This window comes from Papaver somniferum, unplaced genomic scaffold, assembly GCF_003573695.1.
Source record: "Papaver somniferum cultivar HN1 unplaced genomic scaffold, ASM357369v1 unplaced-scaffold_3, whole genome shotgun sequence".
In the NCBI taxonomy this organism is placed as follows: Eukaryota; Viridiplantae; Streptophyta; class Magnoliopsida; order Ranunculales; family Papaveraceae; genus Papaver; species Papaver somniferum.
The window spans coordinates 1,270,858-1,291,503 of NW_020641039.1; the positions used below are offsets into that span (position 1 = coordinate 1,270,858).

Sequence of the window (20,646 nt, forward strand, 5' to 3'; positions counted from 1 at the left end):
TGATGCAATGGCATGGAAGGTGGTGTATTATTGGCGACCGTGTTCTATTTCTTGGCAGCAACCTCACCACCTCAGCTTGTTGCTCTGCAGCTGATATGGGGCTTGACAGGGGTTGTTTGTATTTTGCTCTTTCTGAACACCAGTGTTTGTACAATTTGACATCGAAACTACTGCCAATTCGTTCGTTGGGCTGTTCTCAAATGTGCCAAAGCCATGGAAGGATCCAGGGTTCATCATGATGCCAAAGCCAGAGAAGAAGGGTTCGGAATCTATCATGCCTGATGAACAACAAAGAAAAACGAAAAGAATGAGATCAGGGGAGCGTGGATGAAGAAAAAAAGAAGGTAAAGTTGCCATGGCTGATGTACTGCAAAGTTGAAAACTTCACCACATTCAATTTTGTAAACCCAATTGACAACAGTATGAGCTACCAGTATGTGCTTTATGATCTCGAGCAAAATGTAGTCCGTTTTCAAAAGGAGGGGGTGGTTACTAGTGTCCATGGAAAATCCCGATTTCAGTTTATTCTTTTCAATCCCTTCACAAAAGCGACTATCAACTCCCAGAATTGCCAGTTCAGTGCGCCTTTTTTAGCCATCTCGTTCTCCTCCTTACCTACATCACCAGACTGCATTGTTTTTGCCATCACACAAGATATGGATGGCCAGGTCCGAATCTACTTCATTAAAAAGGGAGAAGCATTCTGGAGTTCTTGCCCCTTTGCTAATACTGATGCCGACAAGTACATACCGCCACTTAACACTCCAGTTTTCTACAATGGGGATTTCTATTCGGTAGACTACAACGGAAGCTTGGCAGTATTTAAGGTAGATGGTAATGGTATTAATTGGAAAGTTCTTGAAAAACCCCACAAGCCATTTGATTCTATTTATCCAAGTTTCTTGGTTGAGTGTGATAGAGAGCTTTTATTAGTAAAGATGGGACGTCTTGGAACGTTGTTTGGGATTTTCAGATTGGATTCCTCCCGGATGGATTGGATTAAGATTGAGAATTTGGGAAAGTTCATGTTGTTCGTCAGCCACACCTCATGTTTCTCAGTGATCGCTCCTCCAAATAGTCGCATGAAGAACAAAGTCTATTTCCCTAGATTATGCATGAACGGGGAAGGGGTGCTATTTTATTGTCTTGAAACAGGTAGTTACCGGTCTTTTGGAAGTCGACATTCTGCCTCAGATTTTTCTGACACACAAGGTTGGTACTTTAACTGCACTTGGATCCAAGAAAACAACCGCGCCAACTCCACTGATCAAGAGCTTGACTGGGTGAAGTGTCCTTCCTCACGCGCTAGCTCGACCTCCACATCTCAAGGGCTTGTCAATGGTCCTCCTTACAAGAAATTTACTTAGTTTTCTTCTTTAATCTCCACTATTGTAAGACTTCTGTGTTGATTTTGGTTTGCTTTTTATGGTTGGGGTCCTAATTTTACTTTTTCTCGTAATGAACTTCCTTTTTAGGATTTGATTGTTCTTAATTTAAACTAAGAGACTTCTGATTTTGAACTGTTGTTTCTTTTGCTCTTCTAACAGTGAATGGAAACATCTTCTCTTGCAAGTGTCCTTATGTTTTTTAGAGGATAAAATCATCGGTCTCGAATATTATACCCTAATGGTGAGAAGGTTGGTCTTATTATCATCTACCTAACCTTTCTCAACATTAGGGTGACCAGTGCAATGGGCATTGTATTCTCAGCAGGTCTAAGACAGACAGTTGAGAAAAAATTGAATATACAAATAGTGGCATAGTGCGTCCATATGTACAGCAGACCACAAAGATCCTGGTTCTTGTTTCACAATTAGCATACCAACAACACTTGTAGCATATCTGACACCGTTACGCAGTCTTTTAGTAGTTAGGGAACCGTTTTTTTGGGACCAGTCTTTTTTTTTATTGGGACCATTGTTTTATAAGGCCATCTACCCTATACTTATAAGGGATGTCCTAAAGTGTAGACATCACTAATTTGCCCCCAAATCCTAATTAAGATTATAACTAAACTAATAACTACCAAAATATAAATTTAACCTAATCTAATCTATTAACAAAAACACAAAATCAGACCTACCCTACCGCCGCACAAACGAGTTTTGGGAGATTTTTTTTATCTTCTCTTCTTCTTCTTCTTCCTTTCAACATCGTCTGCATAAATTAATCGTCGATTCATAAAATTTCCATCGCCGATTAACCAATCGACTATAAGAATGGTTCTTCGAAAGAAAACCCCAAGACTCCCAGGAACAGGTCGCCGCATTAGGACATCTGGCAAATCACAAACAAGTTCAAATTGAGGAAGAAGTGGAACCGGAAGTTAGAGGCATCATCGAGTATCAAAGACGCAAGTTGAACCCTGATTCTGCCATGGGATCAATCCGCAAGTATTTTCCGACAAAGTCATGACTTTTAATTTGATTTTGATTGCTTCAATTGAATAGAAATCATCAAAATAGGGTTCAAATGGAAGTTACAGTGCCTTGTTCGGTTAGGACGATTTTCTAAAAAACCTAGTTTGTTAACTGAACTTCCCGAAAGGAAGAACGCGAAGAACAGTTCGGTTCCAAGAAATTCAGAATTAGGTTACCGAACTCATAGTTCGGTTTCTTCGCAAAAGTTGTTAAAACAGTTTTGCAACCGACCTTCACCTTTATTACTCAAATTTTATTTTTGAAACTTTGTAACCGAACTCTGCTTTTTTGCCCACTATGTTGAGTTAAGATTTAAGCGAACTTTGTCCATTGGGTTCGGTGGGTTCGCATAGAAAGTTAAAACGAGTAAGTAACCGAACTATACCCCTAATACAAATTTTTTTTTGACAAACATTGACAAACCGAACTCTTTACTAATTGCAAATTTCTGGAGTTCGGTTTGTTCGAAAAAAACCTTTACAAACCGAACTTCATACTAATTGCATATATGTGGAGTTCGGTTTGTTCGCAAAAAACTGGACTAACCGAACTCTTCACTTGAACACAATTTTTTTTAGAGTTGACCTATTTTCGTGAAATTTTTCTACTAACCAACCCTTACTACGAGAACCCTTATGTTGCGTCTGATTTAGTCAATCATTTATCGGTTTAGCTAATATCTTTTTTTTTCTTGATTAGTGGGAAAAGCAAAAAATCCAACCAAGGATTAGTGGAAGATATGATAACTCCCACGTCTCGAGGCAGAGTACACTTAGGTGTTGATAAGCGTGGAACCCAAAATGCCAAGTTTGGAGGTGGGTCATTACCGGGTGTTGTCATCCAAGATGATGTCAATAGAGATAATGTTAACAACATAATCCAACAAGTTAATGAAGAGATCATGGAAGAGAAAGGCAGTCAAGAACATAATCAAGGTGGAGAAGGTGAACCAGCTGAAGAAGGAAGAAATGAGGGTGACAATGATGACGATGAAAAAGATGAGGAAGATGGAGATAAGGATGGAGATAATGAAGATGACGAATCAGAGGAGGACTTGGATGAAGAGGAAGAGGAACAAGTAGAAATAGTGGCAAAAAAATCTAGAACCTAAAAATCCTTGTGCTAGATATGCATATATTTCTGATGACGATTTGTGTTTGAATCAAAAGAAACTAACTTATGGTACTCCAAGAGATAGAGGGGTGGTATTGTTTGGCTACCAAAACTCATGGGCTGCCAAGATCTTGGAGACAAAGGTATTGAATCTTAACCATCAAGATTTCACAGTATTGAATAGCAACTATATAACGTCCTCTAAGAATGTTTCAATGATTGAAATGAGAGTTTAGATCATATAACCAATGTTGGATATAAGCATTCTGTGGCAACACATATATGATGAATAATATTCATGTTGAGGTTGACATTGATTTGTTAATCAGTGAGAGCAATGCTCCTCCTCTGTGTAATCCAACTAGTTGTAGCAAACTAAGCGGTTTACAAGAAGAGTTTAAGTCTAAGTTTTCCGACTGTACCACCTCTAAGCATGAATCAATTCATTGGTCAATTCCTTATACATCTTACCAAGATAATAGTATTGTCCCTTCTTATGAAGAAATTAAGATGTCTCTTTTGATCAAAAGAGTTTCCTTGTGCGATACTGAAAATTATCTGCACAAACTGTTTCTTATAAGGTGTAAAATAAGAAATCGGAAACTTATTTTTTCTTGTGCTCTCTGGATGTTCTTTGAAAAACTTATAAAAACAGTTCCTTGGGTTTCTCTCAATACTGAAGATGTACGAGTAGTTGGAAAGAAACTCTTTCTTGGTGCCATGGTAAGCAAGATATTGTTCGCCTCAACACAACTTAATTGTGTTAAAAGTGCATCCTCACCAACAAATGCCCTACTATGTATATGGTGAGGGAAACACAAGAATTTTGGCGCATAGATTATGTTCGATAAGGATGTAGAATTCAATTAGATTATTTTAAAAAGTTATGTCTATAAACTTGAGAAATATTTGTGTTTTTAATTGATTAGAGTACTTATAATGATCCATGTACCTTTCTTATCGTTCATTTCTACCTAACTTGATATGTGTTTAAGGTTCTTATATGTTTAGGTTTGAAAATAGTAGTTCGGAATGTTCGGACCTCATGGTACACATTCCAAAAATGCATACAATCATGAAAAATTAAAATCCATGGACTTAGGTATGCATACCCATTTTCATACTGCTCGAAGTCATGAAAATTCGTTAGCAAACCCGTATGCATACTTGCCCGTAGACGTCGATTTTCTGTAAACTTGTTTTGGCCGTATCTTCTTCGTCCGAACTCGTTATGACCTCATTCTTTTTGCATTCTCTCCCTCTTTGAATTATATTCAAAATGGAGATGAGAATTATTGAATATGGATGAGTTAAGACTGGTTTTTTTTCCTGTATCTTGTTTTTGAGTGTTTTGCTTCGTTTCGTCGCACTTGTTCCACCTCTCTTGGACTTGGGCACTTGTATTCTTGGAGTAATACTCTTCTAAGCTCATTTGTTTCTTTTAAAAGAAATTTGTTGGTGAATTATAAAGAAGGAAGTTCAAGAATGGGCAGTAGTACGCATTACTATGGGATTCTTGAATGTTCACAATCATTTTATGTGAACTATGGTGCATGGTCGTTAATGATTTTATATGTTCTTCTTTGTTAAGAAAATCTTTTTATACGCCTTTGATAGATATTCTTGGTATAAATACGGGCAAAAAGATTGATTCTACCCTTTAAGGACAAATCATCTTATATGTGCATTACGAGTTTGTTTTGATGCCTAGGAAACTTCTTATGAGAATTTATTCTTGTTTTTGAGAAGGATTACTACAGTTAGGAATAGCCATTATTGTGATTACACATAGCTATGTCCAACATTTACAATCTTCATGTTTTTAGATTTATTGGTTTAAAGTCTAAAATTGTTTGGAAGATGATTTTTGCAATATTAATCTTTATGGTTTTATATATTGCAATTTTTTATGGGATATGTGTGTTTACATTCGTGAACTATGATTGTCCCATACCTTGTGAAAAGTTAAGTCCTTTATATGTCGATATGCATGTGTTGATAAAAGAAGGAATGATCTTTAGACAAATACAAAAGTCAAGCCTATTATGTCAATTATTGATGGAAGATAGGTTAAAATCTTTTGTTTGCAAGCATTATTTTTATTGTATGTCATTGTGCAAATGGTGATGGAAAATAGAGTGAATCCTTGATTATTCCACAATATTTGGTCGACCTCCGGTCTACAATTTTTGTGCATATACTGTTTTGTTCCATAAAGTGTCTTATGTTGAGCGCAATCGACTGAGTTATTCTTAGTTGTTGCTCCGTGAGGTATTTTATGTCGATCATGTTCAACTAAATTAATAATTATCGTTTGGTTATTTAGTTGTTGCTCCGTAAGTTTTCTTATGTCGAGCATGACCAATTAAATTGATTACTTTTTGTGATTAATTTGGTTGTGTATTCCGATTAGATTAATCATGGGTTCTCTTGTGATTAATCTAATTGAGTATTTTTTGAGTCTCCATAAGTTCACTTATGTTGAGCATTTTCGATTAAATTAATCATGGGTTCTCTTGTGATTAATTTAATTGAGTATTTTGGATTCAAATTTATACTTGTATGTGATTTGTTATGTCCAAAGAAATCCTTTTTTTCTTTTGAAATTAAGGTCGCTCTTGTTGTTCCTTCGGGAATGACATATTATGGGGGAGAGTTCTTAATAGAACTTGTACTTAATTGCCAAATCTTTGTGGGGAGTGCGGCTGTGGAATATTATAGGGGTTATCTTGTATCTTTATAAACTCCTTGATGAATGCATTTAGGTTCGGCTTTATGATTGCATCTAAACAAGTTGCTATATGCTTCCTTTTGGTCATGACATGTCTCTTTTGGAAATTTCATTAGGATCCCGTTTTCGTACCTTTGCCAATTTTATTGACAAAAAGGGGGAGAATTAATATGTAATTCACACTAAAAATACATATGGTTTTCGGATCATTATGTAAGGGGGAGTGGTTTCCATGTGAGATGGAGTATTGACTAAGGGGGAATGATACATATCACCATAGTATTGTTGTCGAAGTTGTGATACAATTGAACTTTGATACTATATAATGATATTATGACATTGTATAACAATGATTGAGAACTCTTGTTTTCTCGTTGTTATAACTACGGATTTTCAACAACGATGATGCTGAACTTTCAACCTTTGGGATAATTGGATTACTTGGAAGTGACGAAGATTTCTAGTAATGTTGAAGATTAGGCATGTGGAATAGGATCTACAAAAGTGAATTCATTTATTTTTTGTATTCCATATGTATTGATAGTTTTGTCACTAAAATTGACAAAGGGGGAGATTGTTGGAGCATTGCTCGGTAACTCGCATGCGTTGCTATCTCAAGAATGTTTGTCAATTTTAGTGATCAAAACTATAAGTCTTGATTTCTAGTCTACTATAGCTAAGTCTCGGACTAGGATAGAAAGTGTCGTCGAGCTCAAGAACTCCATGGAAATCTTCATATAAGACGAAGGACTACTCAAGGAATTGGTGGAACTTCATCGACTAAAAGGTATGTGTAGACTTGAACTTATCTATCACTCAAAAGTCTATCTACTCTATCTCCTATCTTGAGACAAAAGTCGTTTTGCTATATAGACTTTGATTATACACATGCTATTTCGAGCCGAGTTTATCTCTCTTATCTATTTCTCGAAATATGTGTTGGTAAGCTTTTGCTTTGGCCAAGTTCATATTTACCTAGTGACGAAAGTCATGATTTGTTTTAATCACTTTGAAAATTGCTTTGACGGAAAATAGTTTGTGAATAACAACTATATAACGTCCCCTAAGAATGTTTCAATGATTGAAACGAGAGTTTAGATTATATAAACAATGTTGGATATAAGCATTGTGTGGCAACACATATATGTATAAGTCCTTTTTCCTTGAACCGAAGTTTGCGAACTTTGTTGATCAAGAGAACCGGAACAAGAGCCGTGAACTCAGTCCGCGAACCCAGTCCGCGAATTGACGGAAGTTCTCGTCCCGAGAATATCTTATGGAGTTTGAGAACTCCTTCCGGGAACTTAAGTCCGCAAACTAAGTCTGCGAACTTAAGTCAGTTATATCTAAAGACGATTGTTTGTGAACTTATTTATATTAACTAAGGAATTCTAAATGCAAACCGTGGCTATAAAGTTCATGAACCGCTTCGAGTGAATCAAATCGTCTTTGATTCAATTGTGTCTTGTGTAGTTACATAAGATTTCTTTGCAATTAAACAACTCTCTTACTAGTTCATTTGAGTCATTTGAACTAGTTATGGTGAAGAAGAATATGGTTGATATGAAAGTGCTCATATGGCTAACCATTTGGTTAACTATTGTTGAGCCAAAAAATGTACATGTTTGGGTACGGTTACACAAACCTAAAATCGTGCATTTCATTTGTGTGTAACAAGCTAAGTTTTCGATCCATCGGTTGAAAGATATTAGCTTGAATCTAATCAGGTTTTCATCTAACGGTGAATATTGAATGCTTTGTTACCAATCTAAGATTATTGCAAAACCTGATTTGAAGGACTATACAATGGAGAACTCTAGCAACTGGGAAACCTAATCCCCACACCTCCTGTGTGATACTAGTTGTATTAGATAGAGTCGATTCTCCTTTAACCTTAGGATTCTTCTTAAAAACCAGATTAACGACTTAAAGACTTCATTGGGATTGTGAAGCCAGACCGATACTACTTTCTCGTAGTTGTGTGATTTGATCTTGCATCTTCTATCGTTTTGAGTATAATCGTAACGATTGGCTTGAGATTTATATCTCCGATAGGCAATATATAAAAGTAATCACAAACATCTTCGTCTCATCGTTTGTGATTCCACAATATCTTCTTTCGCCGCGTCGATTAAGATTATTGTGAGGTGATTGATAATACTAGGTTGTCTTTGGGAATATAAGTCTGATTTATCAATTGGTTCTTGTTCACCTTGATTTATCAAAAGAAGGAACAAAAACTTGTGGGTATTTCTCTAAGAGACAGATTTATCTATTCTTGTAGACTTTTCTGTGTGATACAGATTTGTTTATTAAAGTCTTAGACTTTGGGTCGTAGAAACTCTTAGTTGTGGGTGAGATCAGCCAAGGGAATCAAGTGTGTAGTATCCTGCTGGGATCAGAGACGTAGGAGCATAACTGTACCTTGGATCAGTGTGAGATTGATTGGGGTTCAACTACAGTCCAGACCGAAGTTATTTTTTAGTAGGCTAGTGTCTGTAGCGGCTTAATACAGTGTGTGTTCAATCTGGACTAGGTCCCGGGGTTTTTCTGCATTTGCGGTTTCTTTGTTAACAAAATTCTGGTATCTGTGTTATTTTTATTCCGCATTATTTTTTATTATATAATTGAAATATCACAGGTTGTGCCTTTGAATCAATCAATTGGAAATCCGACCTTTGGTTGTTGATTGAAATTGATTGATACTTGAACATTAGTCTTTGGTACCGTTCAAGTGATTTCTCTTGTATTCAATTAGAATCGCAGATTTCTATTTGCTTGAGAAATAATCGAATCAAAAAAGAGAGATATAACTCTTTGATATACTTTAGTAACATTGAGTCTTGTTGATCTCTTGAAAGTATATTGGAGTTTGTCCATAGAGATTGCTAAGCGAAATATTGGGTGTGGTTGTTGTACCCCCACTTTTTCATGAACAACTACTGTTGGGGCATTTCGGTTCTTTCATTCGTTCAAGCGGAGATCAGAAATGTTTTAAGGCTTAAAATTGTTTTTTTTAGGCTTATACACCCTTGTTCAGGTACCCCGTTAAATTATCCTTTGTGTGTTTCAAGATATAAGTGAATGAATCTGTATTGTTACTAATCATACTGCGAATGTATTATTTGTTGCGTATACTCATAGGCTTGGGTGTACGACCACTTCCCTAAACTGCAATTGTCTCATGCTAAGACTCCTTGGCTTTATGGGAAGCCTAAAGCTGGTTAATATAAATTTTTGAACTCACAGGACAAGGGTAAGAAGAATAAGGTGTTGGAGTTGAGGGAGAAATTGGATAAGTTAACAATGGAAGATGTGGTTTTTCATCCTTACGGCATTCCATCTGATGAAGATGAGGAAGAAGTTGAGGTCATTAATTTCTCACATATTGCGGCTTATAATGAACCGTTGTTTCATCCTGGAAGTTGGACAATGTATAATCCTCGAAGAGTAGTGAGACAACTTTCTTGTGTCCAAAGTGTCCCACAAGAGGAAAACTTCAAATGCAAGGTCACCAAGTGGGGAACTAACAACACCAAAAAGAATTTCACTCTAAAATACGATCCTGCACCATCAGTGACCCACTGGAACAACTTTGGGGAATATCTTATTCTAGTGAAGTCAAGATTCGTTTGATGAGCTAAATGCCGCTGACGAGGGATATATGGAATGGTATGAAAAATTTTCTCATCCTCGTGTAATAAACCATGTCCAACAAGCCCGTGCTGAGAAAGCGAAAGCGAAGACAGTGGAGAATGAGGCTCAAAAAATTATGAAGCATACCCCTAGTTGTGATGATGAGGCCTTGATCTTGTGGAATTCGGCGGTAAGATATTTAGTACTATTATTTATGTTTTTCGAAATGTTATAAAGTATTGATAAATTGAAGTTACTTATGCTTTTGACTGAAAAAAGGTGAAGACAAGTGCTAATTTATTGAAGAAAATGATGGCAAAAATCTGGAGTGGAGAGCCGATGGACACTCGACACCAAACAGACCTCTACAACCAATGGACTAATTTTTTTTCACCCAATATTGTTGATTCAAGCCAGGTTGATCCAAGCCAGACCATGCCGTTGAAGAGGAGTCGCCGAGAATGGGAAGGTTCAAGTCGGATGGTTGAACAACAAAGCAGTGGAGATGACATTCCTAGTGGCGAAGGACGAGCTAAAGCGCCTAAACGCATGAGTAGAAAAGTTCCTCGTAGTGGTCGTGGAAATGAGTGATTGCAACAATTAGTACTTTGGTTTCTTATGTTTACAAAACTTATTGTGGATTTGGTACTTTGTTTTCTTATGTTTGGAAGATTTTGTTATTGCGGATTTGGTAGTTTATTTCCTTATGTTTGGAAGACTTCTTTATTGCGGATTTGGTAGTTTGTTTTCTTATGTCCGTGTGCTTCCAACATTTAGTTAAGTGGTTTAGTAAATGAATTTCATAATTTGGTTTTTAATTTGTGTTTTAAGGGATTAGTTTTGCTATTTAAAATTTTTAAGAAACAATAAGGTAGTTTGGTTAGTAGAACAAATATCGTAAGCAACCGAACTCTTGGATGTCCCTAAGTTCAGTTTGTTTGCAAATTTGTAATCTAACCAAACTCAGCAACAAAAAATTCAGAAGTTACAGAGTTGTATTCGGTTACCTGGTATAGAATGGCAGATAACTGAACCAAGGAGTTCCAAAATCAGTGATGATAACCTAAAGTTCGATTACCTGCACAAATTTATCAGGTAACCGAATACAACTCTGTAACTTCAGATTTTTTGTAGTTTGTAAGTTCGGTTACAGTGGATTTACTAAACAAACCGAACTTAAGGACAAACAAGTTCGTTTATATGTACAAAGTTATCTAGTAACCGAACTTGGTCGTTAATTTTCTGATGTAACCGAACTACAAAATTTGAAATTAAAATGAAACAAAGTACAAGTAACGACTATTTTTATAGCCGTTATACACGTCAGTGGTATATATATGTATCTCATAGTTAACATTTTTTTCAAAATTTTCTAAAAATGGCAGCTACTAGTCCTAAATTTACTCTACATGAAGATCTTTCTCTTTGCAGAAACTACATACTATACCATGCAAAGAGGGGTGAAGAACGAAGAATGAATGGTATTATGAGTCAAAGTTATTGGGGGAAAATTCATGAGAAATTCTGCTACGACACAACAAACCCTCATAACCATGATCATATAGCTTTGTTCAGTCGATTTAGAAAGATTCAAGATAGAGTTGTGGAATTTATGGCTTTGCTTCGTATTGTAAGGCGGTATCGGCTTAGGGGTGAAACGTTCGACGAAATCATTTTAACAGCAAAAAATGAATGGCGAAGATGGAAAAGAAAGAATTTCAAATATGAAGATCATTTCCACATCCTCAAAGACTTTTTCATAACGCGTTTCAGATATTAAATGTTATGTAATTTTATTTTGGAAATGTCCTGTAATAGTTCGTCCATGTCCTGTAATTTCATTTCCTAACCGAAATTTTGTCCTGCAATAGTTCGGTGATGTCCTTTAATCTAAGTTCATTTCTATAACGGCATTGCAAAAAACCAAAAAATAAGACCAAATAACTAAAAAATAAGACCAAATTCCAAAAAACACAATCTTTAATTCTTATGTTGATGTTCAAAGCATACTTACTTTAATTAATGGTGCATTTATCATCCGCAAGGGAAATTGAGCCTTCGTGTATAATTTTATCTGAATCCTTCAAAGCTTTCCACGCTCATACATAATGCACCAACCCAACATTCTGTTCGGGGTTAAATCCAGGCCAATAAGAGTTTCCACATATCATAGGCAATGGGAAATTGTCTTCTAACCGGAGTCCTATAAAATGGTTGTTGTTAACCAACGCAATCACCACTCTCCTACGCTTAAGATGCTCGACACATATGGTGGTTTTCGGAGTGTATGTGAAACTAGAACCTTCTGAAAAATAGTGAACCACGCAATTGAATGCTTCGACGATTAAGTGCCCACAGATCGGCATGCCCATCCAATGATCCCTTGTGATTGGATTGTCCCCGTGGAGACGGATTTGATACGTAACAAACTGTACACTGAGACTAGCATCCCCATCAGACAACATTGTCTTGTAAAATTCCGGTTTCTCCTTTAGCTTCATCAACAACCTTTGTCGGACATAAGTGATTTAATCATCATTATATATCTTCGCATCTTGAGTGAAAGGCCCCTAGTTGTTGTACGACAACGTGGAAACCGCAATTACCATTCGGAGGGACGTCATCGGTGGATATGACGTACTTTGTAATGTAAGAAGGTATCTCTTCCAAGTAGCTTTTATCAACAAAAGGGGTTGGTGGCGAGCGATCCTTTTTTCTTCATATCCCGTTCACCTGTTTCGCCCTTTTCCATAATATTCCTAGCCCTTTTCTTAGAATCTTCTTGGTACTTCGCCGCGGTATGCTCATGCCCCGAAGGATCTCTAGTAAAAGGGGTCATTTCAATTTTTCTCTTAGCCAACACCTGTGCATATTCTCTTACTTGTTTTTTTGTTTCTTTGGTGCTTGGCCTACCATTGCCCTTGCCTTTTTTCGGTTCTTGCACATTCTCCGAAGTGTGGGGATAAACGATTGGCCGCATGTCATCCCAAAAGATTTGTCTTTCGAGTTTGTTCATCGTTAAGTGCATATTTTGCATATATTTAGTGTGGAATCCATGCTAGTAATTGCTATATATTCTTGCGAATTATTGTATATTACTCTTGTTTTCTCTTATTTATGTTTCATTAGGTGAATCATCCGAAAGAAGGGAATTTGCACTTAATTGTGCAATAAAAGAAGTTAGCTACAAGTGGAGAAGGGCCAAAGACCCGGTGGAACTCGTTCAAATAGAGGATTTACAGTCATCATTGCTTAGAGGATGAGAAGACGAAGTCAATGGCGAAAGAACGGAGTCTTTCTGAGTTTGTATGGAAATTATGAGCCAAACAAGAACTTGGAAGACCAAAAGGGCAAAATGGTCATTATCTAGGACAAATGCTATTGGCATCCCACTGTATGTTAAGGGGAAGTTATCCTGTTAAGGGGTGTTCTGTTTCAAAGGAACTGCTAAAGGAAGTCAAGTCAATTGATAAGGGGATGCCACTTCTTCTTCCCTAACTCAACAGAAGAACTCGACGGAGGTTTGGTTTCCGGGAACCATTGTTGTCTTGTTGCTGACAATGGAGTTCGGAGATTAACAGGAAATGGGTCGATGGAAGATTGATTAATGATGCTGACTGAATATGGCGATGGTGCTGGATGGACAGAGTTTTGTCGAGGAGATAGAGAAGCAGTAAAGATGGTAATGTTCAGTGGATGGTGCTAATGGTGGAACACGAATGGAAGTTGGAGAAGATAGAATCATCTCAACTGGTCATTAACGATGGAAGTTGGAGCTGCTGATACGTTGGAATGGCGGTGAGATGGTGATTGACTGCGAATGCCGGTGATTGATTATGCTGCTGCCATAGATATGCTGTGGTTCGAATCTTTGCTTGTTAGCTCGTGATCAATGGAAGGTTAGCTGCTCGAGTTGGATTTTGCTGTGTTTAACTCGAGCTTGGCAGTGACTGAAGAATGCCGATAGAGAATGGTGGTTGATGGAAGAAGAAATGTCTCACCGGCTAAGGTATTCCGATTGACCCACCCCGGAATCGAGGAGTAGCTGCTCTGCTTGCTAAGGCGTGAAGCCTTGACTCTGAACTACTCTCTCAGGCATTGACGAGAGGAAACAGAAGGTGCAGCTCGAGATATTTATGGGAGCTCGAGACTGTGGACTCCAGATGGACAGGGAAGAACCTGGTGCTGTTGATTATCAGTAGGTGAAGGAAGCTGAGCTTGAGTCGATGGAAACGATCGAAGGAAGTAAGGTTGCAGAGAAGTTACGAAGCTATAAGGACTCTGAAATCAGGGTGAGCTCGAGTCTGTCATTGTTGTAGAGAACTTAAGAGAAGAACCGGTGTTGACTGAGCATAGCAGTGGAGTCCGAGTGAGAGAAGAAAACAAGACTGTGTCGTTTAGAAAGGTTGACAGGGAGAAAATATGTGAGATTGGTTTGGCTGGAAAAAGTAACAGGAGAGTTTGCGTATAGAAAACCCATCCGTGGTAGAATGCGAGAAAACTAAAAAGGATCCAGGAGAGTTTACGTACGGGAAATCTAGCCGTGATTGAAAAGAAGATATTTGTGAAGAGTTCCAGGAGAACACACGGAGGGAAACTCCTGGCCGTAAGAGGAGAAGAAAAGATAGGCTGTCAGTTTTGGCTTTCCGACAGTTCAATGACAAGTCACGAAGGATTTGGGCTGGGCTTTAGTTCTTTTGAAGCCAATGGAAGCTGGTGGACGTGAGTTTGTCTGTTTTTACACAACTGTGACAGCGACTTATTTTTGGGATCTTTGTGACTTTAAGTAACCTAATTCGACCGGGATTCGGCGCACGGGCACTTCTACAATTTCTAGACTATATAAGAGATAGTACATCTTATCAATAATATCAAAATCTCTACATCTCATATTATACTTTTTGAAAAAGCGGGGTCTAACAACACCATTCAATATTTCGCTTAGCAATCTGTATGGACTAACTCCGAAATACTTTGCTAGAGAATCAACTAGACAGTCAGACTCAATCTAGATAAAAAGTATCTCAAAGAGTTACTATCTCAATCTCTCGATTTGATTTCTACTCAAGCTAAAATCAATAGCGAGTCTTTATCAAAGAGAGATAACTTGGACGGTACCAAAGACCAATGTCCAAGGATCAATCAACAACAATCAACAACCAAAAGTTGGATTAGAGAAGTTGATGATCACGAACGCACAACCTGTATTATTTCTATTATATAAATTATAATGCGGAAAAGAAATAACACAGACACCAGAAGTTTTGTTAATGAGGAAACCGCAAATGCAGAAAAATCCCGGGACCTAGTCCAGATTGAAAACACACTGTATTAAGCCGCTACAGACACTATCCCACTCCAAGCTAACTTCGAAGTGATCTATAGTTGAACCCCTACCAATCTCCCACTGATAGAAGGTACAGTTGTACTCCTACGCCTCTGATACCATCAGGACACTGCTAGGGCTGCACATACTCCGGTACGGTCCGGTTCTCTTATGGAACCGGTCCCTGTACTTGGTGTTGACCGGTACCTCATTTTGAGGACCGGTCCCTGTACTTGTACCTGGAGTTGTACCGGTCCTCCGGTACCGGTCCGGTACAAGACCGGTACCGGGTTTTTTACCTGAAAAATATTACAAAATATAATACAACATTTCCATAAGTTCAATGTTCAACAATCCAAAATAAGTTCAGGTTGCATACATATTTAAGTTCAACATTTTGCATAACTTCAAAACAACAATCCAAAATAAGTTCATAAGTTCAGTTTGCCAAAAATTAAAAACAACATTTCCACTACCATATAAGTATGTCTACGACAAGTCGACAAGAAATGAAATGCGATCATTGCAAACGAAAATGGATGGCTGCACAACCTGCACTTGCAAGTTGCAATCCCAGGCCACAAATCTGCACTTTCCCCTCCAATAAGGACATTGATTGGATAGGACAACCTCAACCTGTGTGTATTACAAGTTTACAACCAGTTCAAAACAAATAACAAGCAAATACATAAGAAGTTCATAACTACAGTTGAATTTGTGCAGATTGAATATTTTCAGTCCATTCATTTCCATACATTACATATTCTCATACACACCCCAATACTTATTGTACTTGGCAAACATACAGTATATATACATACTGACATACAAACTCAATATTATCAACAAATCCAAGTTAGGAAATACCTCCAGTGAGACATACACATAGTGATACTGTCATACATACTCATACAAGAAAGATACAACTAATTGCAAAACCATTCATAGAATCACAGTTAATCAGTTATCACTTATCACACAGTAGTACAGAGTGCAATCAATATATGTATTCATTATAACATATTAACATGTATTGCTCAATCAATCTGAATTCTCAAACCCTAAATTGATCTCAAACTCTCAATCAATTTCAAACCCTAAATCATTTACATCAACAAGGTTAATCTCATAAGATAGATTGCCCAATCAGAAGAACAAGAATAAGTAAAGACTGTAAAGTACCTTGGAAACAAAAAGGTTTAGATTGAATCTGATAGACGAAGAAAAAATTGGTATCCTTCAGTCACCACTTAACCTGCGTGAGTATAAACACTATGGTTAGTTGATTAGTCAAGCGATAGCTACTTAAAATATTCCTAGGGTTTCCTTTTGTTGAAACAGAAAGGAAATCGAAAAGATTACCTGATTGATTGATAGCTACTAACTAGTAAGACTTGAATCACTTGATGATGATCGTGAATTGGTGATTTCCTGATTGATTGGTGAGGGTAGACGTAGTTACTCAGAGCTGAAGAGGCTGCTCTTCATAGCTTCACTGCTTCAGAGAGAAAAAAAACGAAGAAAAAAGAAAACTGAGAGTGAGAGAGTTACCAGAGTTAGCGATTAGTATTAGGGTTATCTATATTGGACGGATAGGATTAAAACTACTTAGGATCTTAACGGATGAAATTAAATGGTACATATGGGCCGGTTCCTACCGGTACTCCCCCTAGAACCGGTGTCTGTACCGGTCTAGACCGGTTCTCAACTTCCAGTACCGGTGTCTGTACCGGCTAGACCGGTTCCGGTCCGGTACCGGTTCGGTATTTTCGGTTCCACTCCGTTCCAGGTCCTCCCAACCGGTTCTTGTGCATCCCTAGACACTGCGTACTTGATTCCCTTTGCTGATCTCACCCACAACAAAGAGTTGCTGCAACCCAAAATCACAGACTTGATAATAAACGAATCTGTCTCACACAGAAAAGTCTATCAAAAGGATAAATCTCTCTCCCACAGATAAACCCTAGGTTTTGTTTCGTCTTTAGATATAAAATCAAGGTAACAGGAACCAATTGATAATACAGACTTATATTCCCGAAGAACAACCTAGATTAATCAATCACCTCTCTACAATCCTTCCTGACTACACAAGCGGATTGTCGAGGAATCACAAACAGTGAGACGAAGATGTTTGTGACTTCTTTATCTTTCCTATCAGAGAACTCTCACGATCTCAAGCCAATCAATCAATTGTACTCGTACGATAGAAGATGCAAGATCAGATCACACAACTACGATAAAAGTAGTATCGGTCTGGCTTCACAATCCCAATGAAGTCTTTAAGTCGTTACTCGAGTTTAGAGAAGAAACTCAAGAGTTAATGGAGATCGACTCTAGCGAGAGCACTAGTAGCACACAGACGTGTGGGGATTAGGTTTGCTCAATGCTAGAAATCTCCTTTATATTTCCTTCAAATCAGGGTTTTGCCTTAGGTACAAAGCAAACTCTATTCACCGTTAGATGAAAATCTGATTTAGATTCAAGCCAATATCTCTCAACCGTTAGATCGAAAGACATAGCTGGTCATACACACTTGGATACACGTTTACTGGGTTTGATAAAAACCATGCCCAAACGAGTACATGTATGTTGGTTCAACATGATAACCCAAAAGGTCAACCATATGAGCATCTCATATTAATCATGTTCTTCTTCACCATAACTAGTTCAATTGACTCAAATGAACTAGTTAAGAGTTGTTCAATTACTATGAGATCTTATGTAACTACACAAGACACAATTGAAACAAACATGATTCGATTCGATTAGAATCATCTCATGAACATTATACCCACGGTTTTCATAAAGCATTCCTTAATAATCAATGTTTCATGTTCAGATCACATCTTTAGATCATAACCTCTTAAGCTCACAAACAAGTTCGCGGACTTAAGTTAATCGGTTGAGTTTTCCAAACTCAGCAGAAATTCTCGGGTCGAGAACTTCCGCCAGTTCGCGGACTTAGCACATAAACGAGATTTGGAATCCCAGCAGAAATTCTCGGTCGAGAACTTCCATCAGTTTGCGGACTTGGCAAGCCAATTCCACAATCCTACCGTTTTCTCTTGATCAACAAAGTTCGAAAACTTCGGTTCAAGGAATACATGGTTATATAATCTAAACTCTCATTTCAATCATTGAAACATTCTCAGAGGGCGAGTCGTGAAGAACAACATACCTTTCTCGTCAGAGCAATTTTCAAAGTGATTGAAACTTTCATGACTTTCGTCACTGGGTGAAGATAAACCTGATCAAAGATAAACGCTTTACCAACACATGATTTCGAGTAAAAGATAAGCAATGAATACTCAGCTCGTAATATCAAGTGTATATGATCTAGTCTACATAGCGTACGACTTTTGTCTCGTAAGAAATAAGAGAAGAATAGATAGACTTTCGAGGAGATAATTCAAGTCTTCACATACCTTTTTGTTGATGAAGTTCCACGGTTCGTTTGTGTAGATCTTCGTTGTTATCGTTGATTCACCATGAAGTCCTTGAGCTCAACTACACTTTCATATCCTAGTCCGAGACTTAGATAATAGGCTAGAAATTAAGACTTTATAGTTTTGATCACTAACATTGACAAACATGCTTGATATAGAAACGCATGCGAGGTTGACCTAGCTATGCTCTAACAATCTCCCCCTTGTCAATTTTAGTGACAAAACTATTAATACATAGAATACAAAAAGATAAACTTTAGTGGATCATATCCATAGTCCAATCTTCAACGTTCCTTGAAATATTCATCCTTCCAAGTACTCCAATGATCCCAAAGGTTGTAAGTTTAGTATCACCGTTGTTGAAGATCCATAGTTATAACAATGAGAAATCGAGATTCTCGATCATTATTATCAGTGTCATAGTATTATTTGAACATCAAAGTCCAATTGCATCACGACTTTAACAATAATACTATGGTGATATGTATCACTCCCCCTTAGTCAATACTCCATCTCGATCATGGAAACCACTCCCCCTTACACAATGATCCGAAAACCATATGTATTTGTAGTGTGACCTACAATATTTCTCCCCCTTTTTGTTGGAAAAGGTACAAGAACGGGTTCATAATGAAATTTCCACAAGAGACATTTCATGACCAAAATAAAGACAACATATCATCTTAATTTAGATGCAATCTTATAGCCGAAGCTAACAGCATTCATCAAGTAGTTTTAAGACGCAAGATACCCCCTATAAAATTCCATAACCGCACTCCCCGCAAGATAGTACCATTAAGCACAAGTTCAAAAGAACTCTCCCCCATTTGATGTCATTCCCAAAGGAACAACAAGAGCGACCTTAATTTCGAAAGAAAAGAATGATTTTTTATTTGGACACCAAAAACCATGAGAATGATTTTTTATATCCAAAACTCAACCAAAATACTCACAAGTAAACCCATGAATATTCTAATTGGAGTTCGCAATTAAATCAAAACCACAAAAGTGATCAATGTAATTGAAAGTGCTCAACAGAAGTAAACTCACGGAGCAACAGGCTACGACTAAGTTAATCATATGGCGGTGACTAACTTAACGTTCAAGTACTCAACATAAGGAAAACCTTACGGAATACGTGACTACATTAACCAACAGAACATGATAGTGTAGTCGTTCATATACTCAACACAAGAGCTTGTATAATATATGAAAAACACAACTAGATTAATTACAAGAGAACCTATAATTAATCTAATCGAAAATCAAACAATCAAACTAATTACCGAAGTAATCAATTTAATTATTTTGGGCATTATGGAACCCCGACTAAGATTATCATGGAACATGATCATCTTAACCGCACATGTACTCAACATAAGAAAGAAAACTTATGGAGTACAAACTAAATTACCAAGTATGATTAATTTAGTTCATAATGCTCTACATGTAGCATCTTATGGAACAACCAACAAAGCCAATGTTAATCGACTTAGTTGTAAGGTGCTCAACATAAGACACACAATGGAGCCTTCATGGTAAAACATAGCAAGATGGATCAATGAAGATCAATACCGTGGATAACATACAAGGATCTATTCTATATTTGCATCATTATATGCATAAAAACATAATAGACTTTATCCTTGTCACACAAAAGATTTAATCCTATTTTCCATCAAATTCATGATTGCATAGGAATAAATTTTTTATATGTCAAAATTCCATACGTCCTTTCATCAATATGAATACCAATTCATGGACGACTTTACTTTTGACCGCAATATGGGACCTTCAAGTTCACAGACGCAAACAGTACATATCCCATAAAACATTGCAATATAACAAACCATAAAGATTAAATACTGCAAAAATCATCATCCTCCAAATATTTTTAGAATTTAATACCAATAAACCTAAAAAATAACATAAGAAGATGAAAACAAAAATATCTATGTGTAGTCACAATCATTG

General features: G+C 37.2%; 1 protein-coding gene across 1 annotated transcript; it reads left to right on the plus strand.

Annotated features, from left to right (window-relative positions):
- The first annotated feature begins 362 nt into the window (after positions 1-362).
- LOC113341572 (F-box/kelch-repeat protein At1g57790-like) lies at positions 363-1,367 on the plus strand. The gene has a single exon (XM_026586397.1). It carries the CDS (start codon positions 363-365, stop codon positions 1,365-1,367), a length of 1,005 nt encoding a protein of 334 aa, XP_026442182.1.
- The last annotated feature ends 19,279 nt before the right edge of the window (positions 1,368-20,646 follow it).